Genomic DNA, 21523 nt, shown 5'->3' on the forward strand with positions numbered 1-21523 from the left:
CTCGCATTAGGAAAGTTACGTACTGCCGCTGCGTCGAGAGGCGAACCCGGCGGACCTCTCGAAACGTACGTTCAATATCGCTCGGGCGCTAAACTGGGAATTTCGATAGAGAGTAATAAAAACGCGGCGCGTTCGATCCGCTTTATCGCGCGCGAGAAGGGAGAAAGATAATCGTAATCGCCCGCGAGAATTAACGAGCGTATTATACCCTCGCGCGATTCCTCCGCTCTTCTTCCCCCTTTCGGGCCTTGGGCCTTATCGCGCGGCACTCGAAGCACACGTACGTATTGTATGTATATATACATGCGCACGCACACGCGCGCGATAAGTGCGCGGCGACGCGTTGCCGCATCGCGCTATCGGCATCGGCTTCATCGTCCCACCCCGCCTGCACCTCGTGCTCGTGTGCGCCAGGCCTAGACTCGGATCGGCGCGCGGGGCGAGGCGAAAACAAGCGGGATAACCAAGTACCAGGCGGCGCCCGACTGAACCGGAGTGCGTCATTATCGGTCATTATTCCGAGCAGCGTCGAGCGAGCCGGCCGTCACGCGTCTTCCGGAGAGTGCCATCAGGTTTCCCGAGGATTTTCTCAGAGCCGAACCGTATCCTTTTCCGTCTCCACGACGCCTCCGAATAATACACCTGCCTGCGTATATTGCGCGTGCCAGATTATCATCTTCGCCGCACGTGAGTTTGTCGTCGTGCGTCGACAGTGTGCCTGTCGGAATATAAGTACCTGGCCCGAAGGTCGAAGGTCCCCTCGACCAGTGTGACCAGTCCCGTCCGTAAAACGTTAACGGGAACAACCGGGAGCTCGTCCTCACACCGCGTGGGAACCGGAACGCAGCTCGTCGCTCGTGATAATTAGCGCTGGCGATAATTATAATAGAGGCGCTAGGGAGCGCGTGCCACATCGCCGGGGGAATCCGGAGGCCGGAGGATCGCCGCAACCCACAACTCGCCCGCTCGCCCGACGTCGTTTTCTCGCTCTTTCTCTCGGTCTCCGAAGCGCCGCCCGGCCAGTCGTTTCAGTCCGTTTTGCCGTGCGTTCGACGTCCGACGAGATTTCGACATGGGCGCCGAGGACAAGGTATTTAACGTATTTGATTTTTGTTTTCTTTGTTTGCCTATTTTTATAGGCGTGTTTATTTCACCTGAACTTCCTGCGCGGTTCATCTTTCCTCTTAAAAAAATTAAGACGTGCGATACGTCGAAATGTTATTGGGCTACCAAAATCGAAGCTCGGACCGTGAATTGCTTTTGTTCTAATTTGATTGTTCTCTTTTTCTCTCCAATATGAAAAGAAAAAGGCGAGAACCGTGCAAGAAGTTCCAAAACGAACAGGTCCTATATATTGCCGCATCTCGGAGTTTTTTTCCATAGCGCGAAACGGAATTTTTCTCGTCGCAGGTTATTGCGTAATACGCGCGCCTAATGGGGACTTAATTGCGTCGCTTTAATCGCTTCCCGGAAAAAAAACCTTACGCTTCTCCGACCTTGACGTCTCTTTTCCGTCGCATTTTTTTTTTTTCCATTCCGCTCCGATTTCCCCGCAGCTAATTGTAAGACTTGCGCGACGTTGGAACTGACGTTGTTTTCAAACTCCATCTCAATCCCTTTTCCGCGCGATTTCCCCGAAGCTGGTAGAAAAATAAAACACGTGTTTGTTTGTTGGAAACTTGGGACCGACGCTATTTTTCGACCCTTTAAGACGTCGCGCTTTTTATTCCACTCGATTTCTCGGAGGCTTAAAAAAAAAACTGTTTATTAATAAAATATATGTGTTTACTCGTTGGAATCATTACTGCTGTTTTTATCCTCTTGCTGCGCTTTATTCCCCGTCCCCTTTCCTTCTCTCCTCTCCTCTCGTCTCCTTTCTCGACGACGTCAGCGTATATCTGATTTCATAGGTGCAGAGGAATTCACGAAGAGAGAATCACATGCGCTTCCAATTCTCGCGCGTTCTCTCGCCTCTCATTTCTCTACCTTTCGATTTACGGATTCCGATGAAATTTAGCTATCCCAAAAGCTGGCAGAAGCTCCTAAAAAAAGACATTTAAAAATGCTTTAAAAAACGTCTAAAGAACATTTTGAAAAATTATATCGTCCTTTAAACGTCTTTGTGATGTCTTTGAGACGTCTTTTAGGACTGTCCGCTAGCTGGGACACGCTAATTTGCATACAAATATGTCGCGCGGATTTGAGGAGGCTTATATGAATCTCGAACTCCCGCGGAATGTCGCCGCTTATCAATTTTCGCTTATCTATCGTCCGATAGTCACAATATCCTCTTGAAACTCGCTCGCATTTAATCGCCGGAATACGTGCATAGCGTTATTTTTTCTTTTTTTTTTAAGCCTTGAAAACGGGCGCCGAGAGATGGACATCGAAGGTCATGAAAGCAGTGTCTGTGAGACCTCACGTCCATTCATAGACCTTGATGCGAACTTCCTGAACTGCGCGCAAAACTGCAGACTATTTTGTTTATCTAGAGACAGATTAATGTGCGCAGTATATATTAATGCGTTATCGCTTTAACGCGGTATGCCAAATCAAAAGAATATGTTCCACAATACACATATGTGCAATGCGCATTTTTCTATTGTTTATGTAAAACATGATATTTGGCTGCGCGAAAGCGTCCAAAGCGAATGCGGCAGTCATTATAGGGAAATGATCGAGTACGCATATGTGAGTTATGGAACACATCTCAAGTGTGGCGATCGCGTATAGAAATGTGCGCTGATGCTCCATAGTGATCCAAAGATCCGAGAGTTTAAATCCGACCGAAACTGTCGGGTTTTTTTTTTTTTTTTTTTTTCGATCGCCACACATTTCTGCCACGGAAACAAATGTAGCTAAAGGATTTGCTATACTATACGGACAACCAACATTTTTTGCTGCAATAGCAAAGTTGAGCAAAACTGTTTGCTATTGCAACAAAATGTTTTGCTATTGTCGCGAAATTAATTAGCTCTCGCCGCAAAAAAATGTATATTTAACAAATAGATTTGCTGTTGCAGCAAAACCTTTTTTTTCCGTGTGGTGCGATGGTATAACTCAGCGAGAAGACCTCTCTGCATTCGGAGAGGAAGTTGTTTTCGTATAATTGTTTTAAAAGGAAAAAAAATGCTATGCTATTTTTTTTAACCCGATCGTTATTCTATCCGCGCCGAACTGAAACATGCGATTGCGTAAGAATTCGAGCAGACAGACGGAAATACCGACGGGCGGAAATGCACGGGTTCTGTTCAATTTATTCGTTCGTAAAAATAGATATTTGCAGGAGGAAGAGAGAAGTGGATCCCAAAACGTTTTCCATTTGCAGCGTTTGTCGGAAAAAAATGTCGATTTTGTTGAAGGAAAATCGAGTCCGTTTATAATGGAATTATTTTTCTGCTCGTTAACAAAACAACGCAACCGGAAGGTATCGATGAAAATCACTAACAATAAGACTTAAAAGATGTAAATCTGAAAAAGAACACTAAAAATATATATATATATGTATATGTAAAAAAGAAAAAGCGTCGAGTATATGTTTCATTTTAAATAACGTTACCACAAAAGCTTGTTAATATTTCCTATTTCAAATCGGTCGATCAGATCCTCGAGACAAAAAAAATGCAGATAAAAGAAAAGTAGATAAGAAAACGGCTCGCCAGGAGCGTGGCACCCGGGTATATATCCAGGTGCTGCGTTCGCAGAAAGAGAGGAAAAGAAAAATCATATATATGAAACACCGCGGTCGCGCATAGCGCGGCAGAAAAACGGAGCTCGCGTTTTAACATTCCGAAACGTCGTGTGAACGTCTGGAATTTACGCGCTTTACTCGTATCGTATATTTTTTAAGTCTTGATGATCTAATCCGTGCTCGTTATTTATCGGTTGCGCAAATCTTTCCTTTTCGCAAGCCAAAAGGAATTCGGCTGCGGAGGATCGATCGCGCTTCCCGGGCTCTCCTCCGCGTTATTCTTTTTCAATTCAATACTTATACAGAAAAAGGAATACTCTTGATTTTTGATGTAATTAAAAAATATCTTTAACTTCAACGTGGAAATCTTGAAGTGATATTATATTGCTTGAATACTCATATAAGATTTTGATTTCACACTTCTTATGTTTCTGCGCGATGAAAGTGCGAGGGCTCCTTCCCACACGCGATGAACGGAACATTGTCACGAAAAGTGCTTGTCACGTTCGAATCGAAAATGCGGTCAAGGAGTGCTCGATAGTATAAATAGAAATTGTCATTACAATCGAGATTGTCACCGACGCTCTGATGCTTCTTCGGGGAAGTTCGGAGAATCGTCAAGAGAACGAAATAGCTCGTTCTAGCAACCTAGTCTGACAATATGAGTAGTCACCAGGGCGATTTTGCACAACTGCGTAATTAGGAAAGAAGTTCAATCAGTCGCTTCTAACTTGTCATGGCAGTCTAGGCTGGCAATGAGTCATCAGGGCGATTTTGTAGAGCTGCGTAATCAAGAAAGAAATTCAATCGATCGCTTCTTCGGGGAGATTCTTCGGAAAATCATACAGATAACAAAATAACTCGTCATAGCAGTCTAGGCTGACCATGAGTCATCAGGGAGATTCTTCAAAAAAATCATTAAAAAAATAAAATACCTCATTCTAGCAGCCTATAGGATAAGTCATGAAATTTTGTAGAACTGCGTAAACAAGGAAAAAAATTCAATCCATCGCTCGTCTAATATATTTTAATAGCAGACTGTATAATGATCCTTCCAACGATCCGTGCAAACTCGTTCAAAGAAGTCTTGGGTGCTTAGCCCTTGGCCAAAACCTGTCGATAAACTAATTAATAGTTAAATCCATGGTGGAAGTATACATCCACCGTGGTTAAATCATATATGTCTATCTTTGTCTAATTCGAAAGAAAAACAAAGACATATATATGACTTAATTATTAGTTATAGTTTACCTGTTTACCAAATGCAGGTTCCACTTTTGTTTTGTAATTTCGACTAATTATGCCTTTTCTGATTCTGCGTGCTGGAAAATGCAGCGACAATTACGCAGAGAGCAATTATTTTCATCTCCCTTTTTTTACATCTAAAAATAAAAAGCCTCTGAGCTCGATGGGCTGTAATAATGTTCACAATCGTGGGGACGTTACAGGGTTGAAAAAGGATTCAACGCGTTAATCGCGAGGGATGATTCGCAAGGGGAATTCTTTAATTTTCCGAGAGATTCCTATTCTTAGTTTCGAATTCGCTGTCCACCGGGAAGCGGCTACGCGAACACGCATGGCTGGAAATTCAAGATTGCGGCTTGCGGCCCGTGAAAAGCGCGCATTGAGATCCACTGACAGTGACGTCATGATGCATGCGTCATGCGTTGGTGTTGGTAATCGCTTTACGTGTCAACAGCGGATGATCTCGATCGGGCGATCGCGTCTTTTGGCATCATATTCGCACGTTATCCGCCCGATTTATAATTAGATTCCGCGAATCCGATCACCCGATCGCACGCCTCGCTGAGACAAACAAACGGACGAACAGTCTCGGGTTGCACGTGTCACAGTCCCTTGGTTACCCTTGTCGCATAACCTCCATCGTCAAGTCAAGTAATCGTTCAGATGATTTGTCAGTAGCCGGTGAGAGAAAATTCGGTCTTTAACCGACTTTTACCTAACAGTATATTTTGATAGATCATGGCATACTTTCTTTGTAAACTTTTTGAATTTTTGCAATATCTTCAAAATTGAAGAAAATATAGTACACGAAAATGTGCGTGACGTCATAATGTTGTTGCGAAATCTTTTGAAGTTGCCGTCATCAAAGAAACTTTAGAAAGCTATAACTTTCTCAAATTTGGGTTTTTTTTTTTAAATTCAAAAAGTACTAAAAATCGGCTTAGATTCTCTACATTAATTATGGATACCGCTTAATAAAAAAATTTTACTTAAGAACCCAATTGTGTATGCTCTAGCTTTGAGAAACGAGTGATTTTCTTTTATGCGCCGAGTGTTCCAGAGATACGATTAAATTTCTCTTTCTCTTTGTCTGCAGATGTCGGAGAAGAATCCGGAGATGAGGCAAACTGCCGCGAGGATCTGTCGGGATTACTTGCACGGCGTGTGGAAACATATCACGGCGGAGAACATTATTCTCAGGCGCATCAGGTTCGTGAGATTTCTCTACGGAGAGAAGGGATACACGAGCGACGCAAGGTTGATAAGTGACGAAGCACGTTCGATTACTTTCAGCGGTGGTCTGAGTAACTGGCTGTACAACGTCCAGCTTCCCGAGGGAACGGTCCCGGTCAGGGGAGAGCCTCGTCAGGTTTTGTTACGTCTATACGGACAGCTGCACGGAGAGCGTGCCTTAGAGGGACTCATCACGGAATCCGTTATCTTCACCTTACTGTCCGAGAGGAGACTCGGCCCCAAGCTGCACGGAGTGTTCCCTGGCGGTCGTATAGAGGAATACATCCCGGCCCGGCCGTTGCTCACGAAGGAACTGGCGGATCCGACCCTGAGTCTGCTGATCGCGGAGAAGATGGGGCAGATACACACGATGCAGATACCAATTAGCAAAGAGCCCACGTGGATATGGGACACGATGAATAACTGGCTCAACACGGCGACAAACGTCCTCGAGAACAGCGAGGACATCGACAGCCGGCAGCTGGAGAACGTCGGTGCGATCAAATGCATAAATTTGGAGCACGAGATCGATTGGCTCAGGTAAATAAGTGATATTTGGAGTTTTACAAAAAAGACATCTCCTCTAACTGTCGATCGTTACATATAACCAGAGTTAACTTTTGAGTTATTTGCCATTTATCGTCCACTCTTGCTATGTCAAAAGACAAAAATTATTCTTATATGAACAAATTCTAGAAATTTGGAGCGTTAACGGATGAAATTAATTATTTTACTACCTAAAAGGAAGAAATGGCCAAATAACTACATATGTAAGCACGACTAGCAGTAGAAACATCTTGAAGAATGAAAAAATGAGATATCTTTTTCAAATTATAATCGTATAATTTTAAAAATTGTTGCAATTATTACCTTTTTTTTACGCGCATACTTTATTTTTGTATTTTCAAAGCGTTTTGCGTATCAAAATATACCAACATTATTTCCCACCGAGATACGTAAGAGACTTAGATTTTCCAATCTCTGTTTTAGGACAATTGTAATGCAACAAAAGCACCCAGTTACGTTCTGCCACAATGACATGCAAGAGGGAAACATACTCCTCCTGCAAAATACGCGAAAGCCCAAGTTAGTACTTATCGACTTCGAATATTGTTCCTACAACTATCGAGGATTTGATATCGCCAATCATTTCGCCGAATGGCTGTACGACTACACAGCACCGGAATATCCTTTTTTTCACGAACGTCCCGCCGGTGGTGCCACGAAGGAGCAAAAGGTAAGCACGAATTAAAGAAGGGCTTGGGAGATGAAGTAATCCGGGTAAGATATCTGTTCAATATGCTTCATCCAGTGTTATCATATCATGAGTTCTTTCGTAAGCGGATTAAATCATTGGTAGTATAATATTCATAATTAAAAAATATAGGTATAGCATAATGGACATGTCATGAAATCAATAAGGGGGAAGTTGTAGCAAAGGAAAAATTTGTAAACTTTAATAGCGATTGATTTCTTTCTTGTAATTAGGTAAGAAATTTTTTTTCGTTTTTATTTTTACGATTACAATATGATATTTATCCCAAATTCACATCCTAATTCGGAGATGCAAAATGAAAAATTTGAAAATAATGCGCGCATTTTTCATGTAAATCGTAAAAACGCGTAATGTACGAATTGTTTCGATCAAAATTTTACAATATTCGGCAATGAGGCAGCTTTCGGTTGCTAAAAATTATGCTTTCGGTACTGTACCAGGGCACAGTAGGCAGGGTGTCGGCTTGGCGTGTGCTGCGTGTGTATATATTAGTTTCACAGGACCGCAATCCGTCAAGACAAGGCTGATGCCTGCAAACAGAGAAAAAATTGGCCGGCAATGTGAAACTGTCTGTGGTGTGATGGATCCCGACTTGTGGGTGCTCTACATTTGTGGGAACCAGGGTGCCACCGGTACCACCATCTTGGCAGCACCAATCCGCTCATCTACGATTCTAGAGTACCTGTACACTCTCCTCACTAGTCAATTCATAGCCTGCGTACCCTTTGCGAAACGTATCTTTTCGGGTGCTTATTAAAAGTGCATTACCTTCCATTGGAGCACTTTAATTGACACGTGTTCCGTATGCATAATTAATATGTGCTGAATTCATACCTGAGTTTGCGAACGGTTTTTCCAACAATCCAGGCTACCGACGATAATTTGTCACGAATATATATTAACGGGAATCTTTAAATAAATAGGGGACACTTATCTTCTGACAGTAATGGATAGGCGTGAATAATTCATATCAATCATTTTTTTTTCTTACATCGATATCTACAAAAATATACTTTTTTGATGTATACTTTATATTGTTATGTAATGCACCCTAAATTATTCCTTTTTTAAATGCCTGATATTTATATCTTATTTGTTAGAAAATCAAGCTCTGTGTATGTCTAATTTGTTCATATTACTGTACAATGTTTTTAATGCGTTGTAAAAGCCATTTCAAACTAGTTACTACATAGTTTCATATATCACTGAGAATTTTTTAATGTACGAATATGAATTTATTAAGAGATTATTTAATGAATCTATTAAAAAAGATTATATATATTTACATTATTAAATCAATTTTTTAAACAAGAGTGTAGGGTAACCCTCTACGCCTCCTCTTTAATATACAGTTTTTTTTTTTTTACAAAATGGTTTTTCTCTCAACAGCTCAACTTCATAAGAGCCTACCTGAAAACATTGGGGAAAGAAGGATCTCTTGAGGAGGAACGCATCATGATGGAAGTGAGGATATTTTCACTAGCTAGTCACTTATTCTGGGGTCTCTGGAGCGTCGTAAACGCGAAACTTTCACAAATACCGTTTGGCTATTGGGTATGTATTTTGGCTCTTGTATTCGTTTTCTCGCTCTTTGACTATGTTCCGTTGGATTCGTTTAAATATATGGACATTGTGTTATATGTTTCAGGATTACGCTGGCTCCAGATTGAAAAATTACATGTATCTGAAAGAGAAATTTCTCACCTCTGGACCACCAGTTTTGGATGGCAGCCTGAAGAGAAAGTCTATGGATATAGACTGAAAGAACAAGATTGAATAAGGGAAGATGCATTTGCAAATTTATATAATATTTTGCTACATAGGGGTAGCTAGCTTTGTTTAGCCCATCGATTCTAACCGATGGTATTAATGAGCTCTGACAAGCGGCGAATAACTCTTAACAGAGGGAGCACGCTAAAGTCATTATTTCATACATCGCGAAATAATGTAGCCCGCTACTTTTTAATTGCATTGTTTGCATACGATACATAATGTAAGCAAGAGAAGGGCAAGAGTCGAGACTAAGTGGAAAGTCAATCATGTGATATAGAATAAGCATGTACTTAAACGTATTGATCTTCGTTTAGTACTGTTAACTGCGTTCATTTCATTGATTTTTTATTAGAACTGAGAGAGCGGAGTACTAAAGTGTACTTAATTTTTTTTTTTATTCGAAAGACTTAAACAAATGATGGAATATTAGAACTCCGTTCTTTTTTAACAAGAGATTGAAGTTGAAAAAGAGCTGAGTGTACAGAATCATGTGCTCAAATTGTGGAAAAGTCCGTAATGTCTGACGATATTGTATATTTAATCTTTTTAGCTTTTATATATATTTGTTATAAGATTATATTTCAAATTGTTGCCAATCATATTAAGTCAAATTCGTGCTTGGTTGTCTACATATAATACGTATAAATTGTAAATAGAATTAACAATATTTGCTTTAGTAGGCTATTTTTACTTAAGGTTGTATAATTCATGTACTGTATTTAAGTATAAGTACTTAGTATTATACGAAAGAGGACAGCATTTAATAATTCATCACTGATATATATTATAGATACCAACGCACCAACAACTAGAAAAATGTATTTTCACGAATTTCCAAATAAAACATTTACTTCTTGTTTCTGTTTTGTATTTTTATAACTTTTTATAAAAAATTACAATACCTTCGTTTTTAAAAGTTAATATCACCTTGTGAGCCTGAAATAAAGGGTCAATTTCTCAATTTTTTTTTTTTTTTTTTTTTTTTTTTAAAAAAATTATGGTCAAACGTGATTGGCTCTTACTTTTAGAACCAGCCAATCAACGCAGAGTGTTAATAAGACAAACTCAACAGTTGTACAACAGTTATGTCTGCTAAACGCGCCCATTATCTAGTGAAGTACGTAGGATTTTTTCGATCAATTAAAATTTATCCATTTTATGAACGTTTTTTGGTCGATTTTTTCGGAAAAAAAAATGTTTTTTCTTCATTTCGATGTTATTTTTACAAAAATCAATATTTTGAAAAAATCCTACGTACTTTACTAGGTCATTTTGAAGCTACAGTTCAAATTTTAAATGAATCGGATTAAAATTGTGGGAGCTAGACGTATGGTAAGGTCGAAAAATGTAATTTTCGTGCAAAAGCTCGCGTGCCGCTATTGTGTTTCAAAACCGTTCATAAAAAACAACCATATATGCATAACCAAATTTCGATATATTTTTTCATTAAAAAAAAAATTAGAGAAATTGATCCTTTATTTCAAGCTCACAAGGTGATATTACCCCGTAATCCAAAGAAGAAAAGAAGCGCAGAGGATTTTGTCAATAAGTGCACAATGTAGAGAATGTAAGGAAGTAATCGTTCATATTTATTGGTGACACACATGTTAAGAAACTGATTTTATAATTATGAATACGCGAACCAACATTCTGCTGACACAACAAATGAGTAAATCGAAAGTGGCCTATACACTCAGAGAGTGAGGATTTCAGTGGCCCTCGATTCCAAGAGTTTCTCCATCGAGCTAACATCCTTGCACCATCCATCGAGGCGCTGTACCATCCCGGCGATCTGGCTGCGATCTAGGACGCGCGGTTGAACCCAGGTCATATTGACAGTACCCGCCACTTGATCTATAGCACCACGTACGAGTCCCTGGGCGAGAGCTTTCATCACCAGCAATTCCACTTCGCCGAGAGGTAGACGCGTCTCCTGAGAGATCTCCGTGAATGTCAGTTGTCTAGAATGAAAAACGTCGTACATCATTGACAAATAAACCATTCAATTTTGAAATGATGCATGTTCATAACTGAATTGTACGGTCCTATCAAGACGGCACCACATTAATCAACCGCGCGCTTTCTCGCGAGCGCCCGGCCTGGCTGACTAAGTTCATCAAATCGCGTTAAACAAATCTAGCAAAGTGATTTACTAATCGACTCGTGAGAGGATTCTCACGAGTCGATTTAGTATATACTAGTAAAGTCACCATCCAATTCATTGCGAGTCGTCAACAGTATTTTTTAGGAGAAGACATATAACGATATAACCTTACGCTTCACGCCACATTCAACAACAGTTAAATAGTATACGTACCGATTGTTGGCTTGCCGCTTGAAAGTCATTTCCATGAGACAGAGCAACGAGATCTTCTGTCTCAATTTTAATTCCTGCGCCGCTAAATCAGCCACTTTACTCCATTGCGGCTTCAATCTCTCTAACGCGACGATATCGCCAGCGTTGAAGGCTTGCAACAGATCGACGAGCCAGTTGTTCGGCGTGCCCTTTAACGACTCCAAGACTGGATGCGCTAGTAATTCTCCGAGATTGTAGACGCCTTCGCCTAAAAGCGCCGCAAGACCGAGAAAGAAGGCGTGCTGTTCTTGTTCTTGTCTGCTCAAGCTGCTCAATTCGATGCAACCTAGATATCTTAATAATAAAACAAAAGATTACATTAGTTGTAAAATATATAAAAATTTATAAACACTGCGTAATCTTGTTAACAAGCTTATACGCGTTATGTGTAAACGTACCTTAATGCTGTGCGATAATATTCGGCGTGTTTGCCCTGTAATCTGTACAGCCGGCTGGCGAGAAGATAAAAACGTCCATGAACCGTTGTAACGCCGTCGGCGTTATCCAACATAGCTTCCACTTCCTCTATGATCTTCTTCGCTTGCTCCTGATTGTTCAGTTTATCCAGCAGAATCTGTCCTTTGAGAACCTTACAAAGGGCGACAGCCTCATTGTTGCTCTGGACCTTTGACTCTGTCTTCTCCAGGAATTTAATCGCCTCTTGCTTATCCTGGAACTGCTGTATCACGTGCGCCAGTATCTCCACCAATGACAATGGGTTTATTCTTCACGAAAACAAAATAAATAAATGAGATAAACAAAGAGCTCGTACATAAATTAACGTAAATGTAAATGGTAATGGAACCGAATACCGAATACCGTACAAGGCCTTAACTATTTAAATTTTAATCGGTAGCGCGCGCGCTCACTTGTTCTCGAAGGTCGACAGGAAGTTGACGTAGAGCTGCACGAGATTATCCCCCTGCTGGAGCACCGGACTCTTCACAAACGTCTCCAGCTTCAGTGTCAGCTGATGCCAAAGCCTGCAAGTCACCGAAGACCGAGGAGGTTTGTCGTTGCAGTTTCCTTATCCCGCGGTATCCCATCGCGCAAAATATCGCATTATCATACTACCGTTTGCCGTACAGCTCCTCGAGCTGCGCCCACTCCGCGGCGAGCTCCTTGTCGGCAACATTTTGCTTTTGGCTGAGAAAAGTGTTAACATCCTTCACCGCCACGGTCGCCGCCATGCTTGACAATGTTTGACGATTACAACGCGATTTATAACGAGAGATGGCACTCGGCACGGCACTCGTGCCAGATGGTGGGGGCAACGCTCCCAACGCGTCCACGTGCGTGAACCTACAGAAAATACAAAATAGTATGCAATATATAGTATGTGCTCACCACGTGTGTTCCAAGTTCCAACGTTTCTTTCATGATTTTTTCATTCTATACGGAAAAAATCAAAACTGCCTTGCTGATAAACAGTAAGTAGTATGAAAATCGATAAAAATTAGTTTTGCTGATTAATTTTTTGATTCAGTTCCGAGTTAAAAATTTCCGGTAGATATAATTAATTCTTTTTATTCACTGTGTGATCTTTCGTGTAACTTATTGTTAGATCGCTATATATCAAACATAATGAGACAAAAAACACATTAAATAAATTTAAAAAAATACATTTTGAAAAGCAATTTTTTTTCTTTGGTGCGCGTGAACGTGCGTATGCCGTATGTTCTTCTATCGTGTGAAACACAGTACCACGTGGTAGAACATGTTATAACGTGTATCGGAAAATGAGATAAAAAATGGGGAAAGATAATAAATACATTTCGGAAAATCTTAAACTCATTATTGTACAATAACTGTAAGAGTATATGCGGTAAGACGTAAGCAGCAAAAGTTGACCAACTACAATCGATTATTCTTGGATTGTAAAAATCTTATTAGTCAATAGCTTACTGCTTACGACTATTACTCTTACGACTATTGTAGAATGGAACTTTATAGTCATTTAGAAACTAAACGTAAGTCTGACGAATATGTGATCAATCTAAATAGTGTAATTTTTTGTTCTTTCTTTTGTGCTCGTGCACGTGTGTGCCACGTGGTAGTAGAAGTACACAGAAGAGAGCTCCCGATATTCAGATTTATAAAAAAAAAAACATTTTTCTATACATTAACAAAATTAAAAAATAATTGTTATTTTTTTTAAAATAATTATTTAATGATATTCAACACACACATGTGTGCCAGACTATGTAATAATGTCAGTACTTAGGGTACTTAGCAATCGGGGAGGCCCATGGTTGAGATCATGTTTGTCCCGAGGCCTCCTTGCATAGCGTCGATAGGGTATCCCGGGGGAGTTTTAGCGGGTGCAATTCCCGCATAACCGCCCTCCTCGCCCCGGAGGAGGGGGTATCCAGCGACTTCTCCCCCGTAAAAAAAAAAAAAAAAAAAAAAAGGTACTTAGCAATGCGAATGGAAGCTAGATATACTTGTTGTTAGATTATACATATAATCTTAACGCTATAATTATAAATATACATATATGATACTATAATGCATTTTAGCATATGCTAAAAAAGAAAAGATTATTATTCTTTATGTTTTTTGTCTTCTTTTAGAGAGACAATATGACAACCCACAATAAATCTTCATATTTCATATTGCGAGAGTTGTAGTCGATAACCCTATGTCGGCAGAGTATCCGTAGGAGAAGAGGATAAGTGTTGACTTCATCTATTAATTTGTGAAGAAAAGATTTGTTGTCAGGGGCAGTATGGAATATGCTAAAACTCCGTGGACCACAGGAGTCTTAGTATATTCCATACAGTTTCTGACATAATTGGGCCACCCAAATTTCAAAATTACGGACAACTATTTTATTTACCAATTCCTTTTTTTTATTTCAAATACGTGTATTTTCTGGTACTACCTGTCTTTGTTAGTCCTGTACAAAGTAATCGCTATATATTATATGTTACAAGATTTTCTACTATTTGGCAATTTTGATTTTCTAATATAGAGAAAAAAGGACGGTACTGGTGTTGCAATATATATATATATGTAAATGTCAAGACGTTTAATATAAAAAGGCATAAGATCGTGCGTTTGATATTTATTTTCGACATTACAGACGGCCGGAAGTATATAATCACTCTATTAAATAAAAGATAATATTTACAGTTCGATACGATGCAGAGCAATCCGAAGTCTGTGTTCAAACTATGAGCGAACTTTTTACCGTGCGGGGACGATTACACTTAGTATAACGGCGACTGTCTCTCCTTACAATTATATCCTTAGTAGCTAATGTACAAGATAAATTTATATATTGTTATCTTATTGTTAGTATATTACATTTTACAGATAATATACACATCCAGTAACTGTACATTAATATAATCGTACTATAGAGATCTAAGAGTCAACGTAAAATTTCAATGTTCCTCGCGAAAGAATGCTGGAATTCCGAAAAACGGAGCGACACGATTACACCGACGACTCGGAACAAAAAATAGACACGTTCTTGGTCTCGCTAACGAGTTTGACGAATATATCTGTCACCCCAAAGTTCAAACGCTACTAGTTAAATTTCTATAGAACTGACGAACGTTAAAACATGGCGGTACGATTGGTCTTTCCATTAATACTTCGAAGACGAATTTACGACGAAGACAGGGCGGCGACTCCGGGCAATATTTTACCCTCCAGGAGTTCCAAACTCGCACCACCGCCGGTGCTCACGTGGCTCACTTTATCTTCCGTTTTCCACTTAGCCGCGCAAGTCGCCGTGTCCCCACCGCCGATAATAGTGATCGTTCCCCGAGTCGTGGCATCAACGACATTATCCATCAGGCTCTTCGTACCCTTGCTAAAGTTCTCGAACTCAAACACACCCGCTGGGCCGTTCCATACTATGACCTTTGCTCTCCTAATTGGTTCTGCGTCAAGACGATATGATTAATGCCTTTATATCGAACACTTAACGCATCAGTCGTGTATAACTTTCCCGAAAAATATGTCAATATGTGAATTGTCATAAATAATGGAAAAATGTACTCACCTGCGAACAAATCTCTCGATTTTGGACCGACGTCGAGACCCATCCATCCATCGGGTATACCATTCTCAATATCCGCAGCTCCCACCGCTGCATTCTCCGCAAACTTATCGGCGGTCACAAAATCCACCGGTAGATGAATCTGGACGTTATTCTTTTTCGCTTTATCCAATAAGTCATTCACAATTTTCGCTCCCTCTTCGTCAAACAGTGAATTTCCAATCTAGAATCGAAATCAGAAATTTGTACCGCAAATATTACTATCATTCTTACTAAATATATTACGTACCTTCATGTTTTTGGATATTTTTAAGAACGTGTAGGCCATGCCACCTCCGATAATCATCTCGTTCACTTTGTCCAAGAGATTATTAATTAACTGGATCTTGTCAGCGATCTTAGCCCCTCCGAGTATAGCCAGAAACGGTCTTTCCGGATTGTCCAGAGCTTTCGCAAAGTATTCGAGTTCTTTCTTCAACAGAAAACCACTCGCTCTTACATCAAATCCATCTCCCATCATGGAACTGTGAGCGCGATGGGCGGTTCCGAAGGCGTCGTTTATATACACATCTCCCAGTTTTCTCAGAGACGCCCTAAATTCGGCGACTTTGTCTTTGTCCGCTTTAATCTGAAATAAATCGATATATCATTCTTATGTTCCCTATTTTTACATATTCGTACTTAAAGATAGTTGATGTTGAATTAAATAAAATAATGAAAATAATCCTTACACACCTTGCTTCCATCAGGACCGACTCCCTTACCCTCCTCCTCGACGTGATATCTCAGATTCTCCAACAAAATTATGGTACCAGGCGCCGGATTGGCACAAGCAGCTTCCACCTCGGGTCCGACGCAGTCGTTCAAAAATAGAATCTCTCTTCCCAGGAGAGTCTTCAGCTCCTCGACCACAGGCTTCAGCGTGTACTTTTCGTCCCTCTTGCCGTCCGGCCGGCCCAGATGGGACATCAGCACGACCGACTTGGCCTTCTTGTCGATGGCGTACTTCACCGTGTCCAGCGCGGCGACGATTCTCTGATTGTTCGTTATCTTCCCCTCTTTCAGCGGCACGTTGAAGTCGACCCTGGAAAGTCACTTTGTCTCGTTATATCCCCGTTACGTTTGCGTATACCTCGCCCGTTTCCTCGCTCTGCCTTCTTTTCACAATGAAATCTTGTCGGGAGGACTGTAAAGCCCATTCTACAATAGCCGTAAAAGTATGTTTTAAGACGTAAGCAGTAAAAATTGACCAACTACAGCCGATCATTCTTGGATTGTAAAAATCCCATTAGTCAATAGCTTACTGCTTAAGTCTTAATGCATACTTTACGGCTATTGTAGAATGGGCTTAACACACGTACCGTATAAGCACCCTCTTGTCCGCCAACTCCACCTTGTCGATGCTGAGCTTGTTGAGCGCCATAGCGATCGTGCTTTCCCTCGCGATTCCGAAGTCGTGCAAATAGAGGCGAGTTGTACCGCTACCGCCGGGTGTGACGAGGCTCGCTAACCCTTTACCAACGAGACGCGTAACGTCACGCAGCTGCTGCCCGTCGCTCGACGAGTCCAAGCCCAAGCCACGGCAAGTCGGTGTCCCAAAGTCAAAGCAAGGTCGTCGAGCGTGGCGACCTCCCGTAATTCTCTGCAGCACCCGACCCAACCGGATCGGAGGCATCGTCCTGGATCAAATAATTATATCGTAAATCCTAATGAATTCTGATTTGCAGCTTATTCGCGCGATCTTCGTATATTAAATATATATGTTATACTCTCGCGGAGTTTCTCTCCCGAAAGAATAATGCATCGCAACGAATCTGTCGAGAACAAAATTCTTACGAAACAATTCTGTGAATTGTGAAATACGAGCTTATCGCAAGTAATTTAATTAATTGCCTGACCGTCCAGGGTTCTTGCGAGATTCCGCAAAAATCTATGGATTCGAATAACCGCGTTATGGACTAATTACTTTAAGGAGCAATCAACCAATCGCGTGCGCAATAAAGGAATATTTCAATTCGAAAAATCACAAGTATATATATATAATTATAAGTCTCGATTTCGAACGATCTGTTGAACAATTTGAAAATGATCAACTTATTACGCAATATCTGAATTGTTAACGTAGAGAGATTTGTTCTTTTATTGTTTAATATATTTGGAAAATTATAGATTTTTGAGACAACGAATTATATATATAGTTAAATGAAATTATGGATATATTTTGTTGTTTGATATGTGATAAGAGGATTAAATTAGAAATAACAAACTATAGTTTGAATTATAGTTTAAATTATAGCGTCGGTTGGACTTAATTTCAACAATTAATCAAATAATATATCTATCTTCTTTGGCATCTTTTTTAAACGTGCGTGCTGTCTGGAATTTTAATAAACTATAAGAAATTAATTCTATTAAAATTATAAATTATAGAATCATGAGAATTGTTTATTGTTTGTTATTTACATACAGAAAAAAAGATTAGACTTTAAAAAACAACGAATTGTATAATTACAAATTAAATTCTTTTAGCCAATTAGCGCATTCGAAAAATTTATTATCTCGCGACAAACCTTTAATTTTTACAGCGAACAGTCGAGTCTCTAAAAAAATCCCCATCTTGTAGCCAATCAATGCGCTTGAAAAATTCGCCGTACGACAAATGAATTAATACCCTTGATCTCATGAAAATCGACTTTTATCGCACCTGCTGTTTACGAATGCGCGAATATGGCGCCAGCCGCCAATTTTTAAGGTTATGTTCAGGTTCAGGTTATATACTCAGCTGTGTCGCGCGCCGACGATTAAGTAGAAAGTAATCAACAGCGGTGAATGACACGAACGCGGAAGAAAATGAATTCGATGGCACGTTAACGTGATCGACACGACGAGCTAAAAATATTCCGGGAATACGGGACAGGATGGAGTCCAACGACATGTATCAGGACGGGAGCGACAACGACGGTAGGTATCACTCTTGCTCTGGGAAAATTATCGCTATTTATTTATTTATTTATTTATTTTTTTTTTTTAAACTTATTTGCTGCATAAATACATTTACATTACGTTGTATAAATATACACGTAGTTTCATTGTTATGTCAGTCGCTTTCAAATCGTTAGGTTCTGTTATCGTTTTGCGTTAATTTTCAAGTCTTTCTTGCCGTGGCTTTTTGCCACAATCTATCATGTATTTTGTACCTACACGTTGCTTCGTTGACAAATCTTCAAGACTTGTGGATTGAATCGCAAGAATTAAAACTCACCCTAAGACGATTTGAGATTACTTATATTGCTTTTATTTGATTGGCTATGTTAAAATAATATATTAACGTTCTCAAGGAATTAAACATTTTGGCATTGTTTACCTTGCAACAGAAATGTGTACGAGTTTGACAATGACGCGTGCTGTTCCAGCAGGCTGTACAAATCTCGCGACGTCAATCCCAATAGTGAGCAAGCTGTTCGATGTGCATTGTAAAGTTGGAAAAGGTGCGTTCAGCTCTGTCTTCCTGGCTACCCTGAAATCTTCCAACGGACGTAAGAAGTATGCGTTGAAACAATTGATTCCCACCTGCCATCCCGATAGGATCAAACGCGAATTGCAGTACTTGCAACAATTAGGGTACGGGTAAATTTTAGAAAAGGCGGTGTACCGTCGTTTTAAAATATAAATTAGCTGACGTTGGTGATATTTCAGAGGGAAAGATTACATCGTTGGATTAGAATTGTGTTTGAGGCATCGCAGCTCGGTGGTATTCGTAATGCCATATATGAGACACGACAAGTTCTCAGTAAGTTTCCAATTTATATTTGAATCTGTGTTCATCGAAAATTATATCGAAACTACTCACGGTGATAATTATAACTAGGAATACGTTCAAGACATGACTGTTGAAGAAACGAGGGATTACATGAGAGCACTACTAACTGCTTTACGAAGAGTCCACAAATTTAACGTCATACATAGGGACGTGAAACCTAATAACTTTCTCTACGATCGTATAAATAGAAGGTAAATTTGGGCGAAAGGGGAAAAAATACTTTTTTTTTTTCCTACAATCTCAGAAAACTACAATCCAATACAATTTTTGTTTAGATATTTGCTAGTGGACTTTGGCCTCGCACAAGAGTGCCAGGTGGAGAAACTGAGAAAAATGAGCGAAGCAAATCTTGAAACATTTGGTACAAAGCGAAAGAGACCTAACGAAGTAAAGTAATGTTTTATACGAGTGGTCGTGCGTTAAAATAATCGTTTCTCATCTCTCGCTGTAATTTGTTTCAGAATAACGTAAGCCTCCAACCTGATTTTACCGCTAAAAGAGATACGAATAACAAATGCCCTTGCTTCGGGAAACCTAAAGTGTGCATGGCATGTTTAAAAGGACCAGAGCAACTGGCACATCGTGCAGGCACGCCTGGGTTTCGTGCTCCGGAAGTGTTATTGAAATATCTGTTACAAACATCAGGTATTAAGAAATACTTTCGCATAACGCGAAAAACGAAGTTGTAATTCTAGTGACAAATGCAAAATTTCAGCGATTGATATCTGGGCTTGCGGCGTGATAATGTTATGCATACTCAGTGGTTCACAACCGTTCTTCCGTTCGCCCGACGACTGTACGGCTTTAGCGGAAATTACAACGATATTTGGCTCTAAAGAAGTACAAAAGTGTGCACAAAAATTAGGTATTTTGATACATATTGCGATTATGACAAATGAGTTATTTATTGAAGTTCTTATATCTTTTGTTTCATTAATTTCTATTAATTTTGTATATTATATTTAGTATATTTAGTATTTATTTTCTTTTTGTTTGATTCAGGTAAAAAAGTTATCTTTAGTGAAAATTTACCAGGCGTGGACATTATATCTTTGTGCTTAAAGTTAAAACAAAGAAACAAAACTATGATGTATGATACAGAGAATAGTATACATAAGGTATATCTCGTTTATATTTTAAATATTTTTTTACGAAGCAATATTGCAGGAGAAAGTAGATATAATCATAGATTGAATCTTGGATTTTTATGTGTTAAAAGATAAGACAATTCAAGTCATTACAAATAGCAGAATCCTCGTCAATAGTGACGTAATAATCTCGTTTTGTTGCTTTTACCGCAAGAGTAAAACCTTAATGTCTAATTTTCCTCCCTATTGCTTCAATAACGTATAATGCTTTTTATTTGCAATGTCTCAGAATTACTGCAAAACTTATTTAAGGTACCGCCAGATATCGAATACCCCAAGGAAGCGTACAATCTATTGATGAAACTTCTAGATCTAGATTACAAGACACGTATTACCGCGGAGCAAGCATTGATTCATCCATTTTTGAGTTCGTGATACATTGGCGCATGTCTCAGATATGTTAATGCATGTGTTCTAAAACATTTGGAAAGTAAATTTTTATAATTGTTATTTCATTAAAATTACAGCTTTAGTTTATTACGTTATTATTTATTGTTCAAATAAATTTATTATTTAAAATTTGCCGTTTTTGTAAAATGGATGACTTTTGCTACATAGCATAACTGTACGATATTAGCTATAATTAAATATGTAATATTGTATTTAAATATACCGTTGTCATAGAAATAGATGCAATAATGATTTTCCATCCTAATTATATGTATGATTTTCTGATGCTATATATATATATAACTATAATTAGATAGCTAATTTGATAAAATATTTTATACAATATTTCCGTGTATTATTTTATACAACATATTAAAATCGCACTTCGGGAAATTTATATAACAACTATTTACATTGTACGTTGGATTCTGATGGATTCTTGGATAGATAATATGCTAAAATATATTAAAATAGTCCTTTTTGCAATTTTAAATGCAAATTTCTCAAAATTATGTGATAGAGCAAGTGGCAAACGGGGTCGTCGTATTTAGCGTTCAGAAAACTATAGAAAATGATCAT

General features: G+C 39.4%; 4 protein-coding genes across 7 annotated transcripts; 2 read left to right on the forward strand and 2 right to left on the reverse strand.

Moving 5' to 3' along the window:
• The first annotated feature begins 221 nt into the window (after window positions 1–221).
• LOC143899629 (choline/ethanolamine kinase) lies at window positions 222–10077 on the forward strand. 2 transcript variants are annotated; one of them, XM_077410046.1, is made up of 6 exons: window positions 222–1090; window positions 6033–6145; window positions 6230–6709; window positions 7160–7406; window positions 8835–8999; window positions 9094–10077. In XM_077410046.1, exons 1-6 carry the CDS (start codon window positions 1073–1075, stop codon window positions 9205–9207), a joined length of 1137 nt encoding a protein of 378 aa, XP_077266172.1. In that variant the 5' UTR covers window positions 222–1072; the 3' UTR covers window positions 9208–10077. The 2 variants fall into 2 exon arrangements, with proteins under 2 accessions (XP_077266172.1, XP_077266173.1); XM_077410047.1 differs by lacking the exon at window positions 222–1090 and adding an exon at window positions 5361–5617.
• A 709-nt stretch (window positions 10078–10786) lies between these two features.
• Window positions 10787–12801, reverse strand: Rpn9 (regulatory particle non-ATPase 9). The gene is made up of 5 exons (XM_077410045.1): window positions 12649–12801; window positions 12444–12557; window positions 11973–12299; window positions 11536–11868; window positions 10787–11179 (listed from the first exon to the last, which is right to left on the reverse strand). Exons 1-5 carry the CDS (start codon window positions 12762–12764, stop codon window positions 10912–10914), a joined length of 1158 nt encoding a protein of 385 aa, XP_077266171.1. The 5' UTR covers window positions 12765–12801; the 3' UTR covers window positions 10787–10911.
• A 1825-nt stretch (window positions 12802–14626) lies between these two features.
• Pgk (phosphoglycerate kinase) lies at window positions 14627–17213 on the reverse strand. The gene is made up of 5 exons (XM_077410032.1): window positions 16948–17213; window positions 16322–16670; window positions 15876–16214; window positions 15590–15809; window positions 14627–15467 (listed from the first exon to the last, which is right to left on the reverse strand). The coding sequence occupies exons 1-5, from the start codon at window positions 17007–17009 to the stop codon at window positions 15190–15192; spliced, it is 1248 nt and encodes a 415-aa protein (XP_077266158.1). The 5' UTR covers window positions 17010–17213; the 3' UTR covers window positions 14627–15189.
• A 1084-nt stretch (window positions 17214–18297) lies between these two features.
• Window positions 18298–21117, forward strand: LOC143899626 (non-specific serine/threonine protein kinase Cdc7). Of its 3 annotated transcripts, none has more exons than XM_077410041.1 (9): window positions 18298–18547; window positions 18961–19207; window positions 19283–19376; window positions 19455–19597; window positions 19682–19793; window positions 19868–20051; window positions 20122–20271; window positions 20409–20524; window positions 20807–21117. In XM_077410041.1, exons 1-9 carry the CDS (start codon window positions 18505–18507, stop codon window positions 20927–20929), a joined length of 1212 nt encoding a protein of 403 aa, XP_077266167.1. In that variant the 5' UTR covers window positions 18298–18504; the 3' UTR covers window positions 20930–21117. The 3 variants fall into 3 exon arrangements, with proteins under 3 accessions (XP_077266167.1, XP_077266168.1, XP_077266169.1); XM_077410042.1 differs by having other exon boundaries at window positions 18299–18547; window positions 19000–19207; window positions 20807–21115; XM_077410043.1 differs by having other exon boundaries at window positions 18300–18547; window positions 19003–19207; window positions 20807–21111.
• Window positions 21118–21523: the final 406 nt, after the last annotated feature.

Source organism: Temnothorax americanus, unplaced genomic scaffold (genome assembly GCF_048541705.1).
Source record: "Temnothorax americanus isolate GAGA-0224 unplaced genomic scaffold, ASM4854170v1 Scaffold28, whole genome shotgun sequence".
Taxonomy (NCBI): domain Eukaryota; kingdom Metazoa; phylum Arthropoda; class Insecta; order Hymenoptera; family Formicidae; genus Temnothorax; species Temnothorax americanus.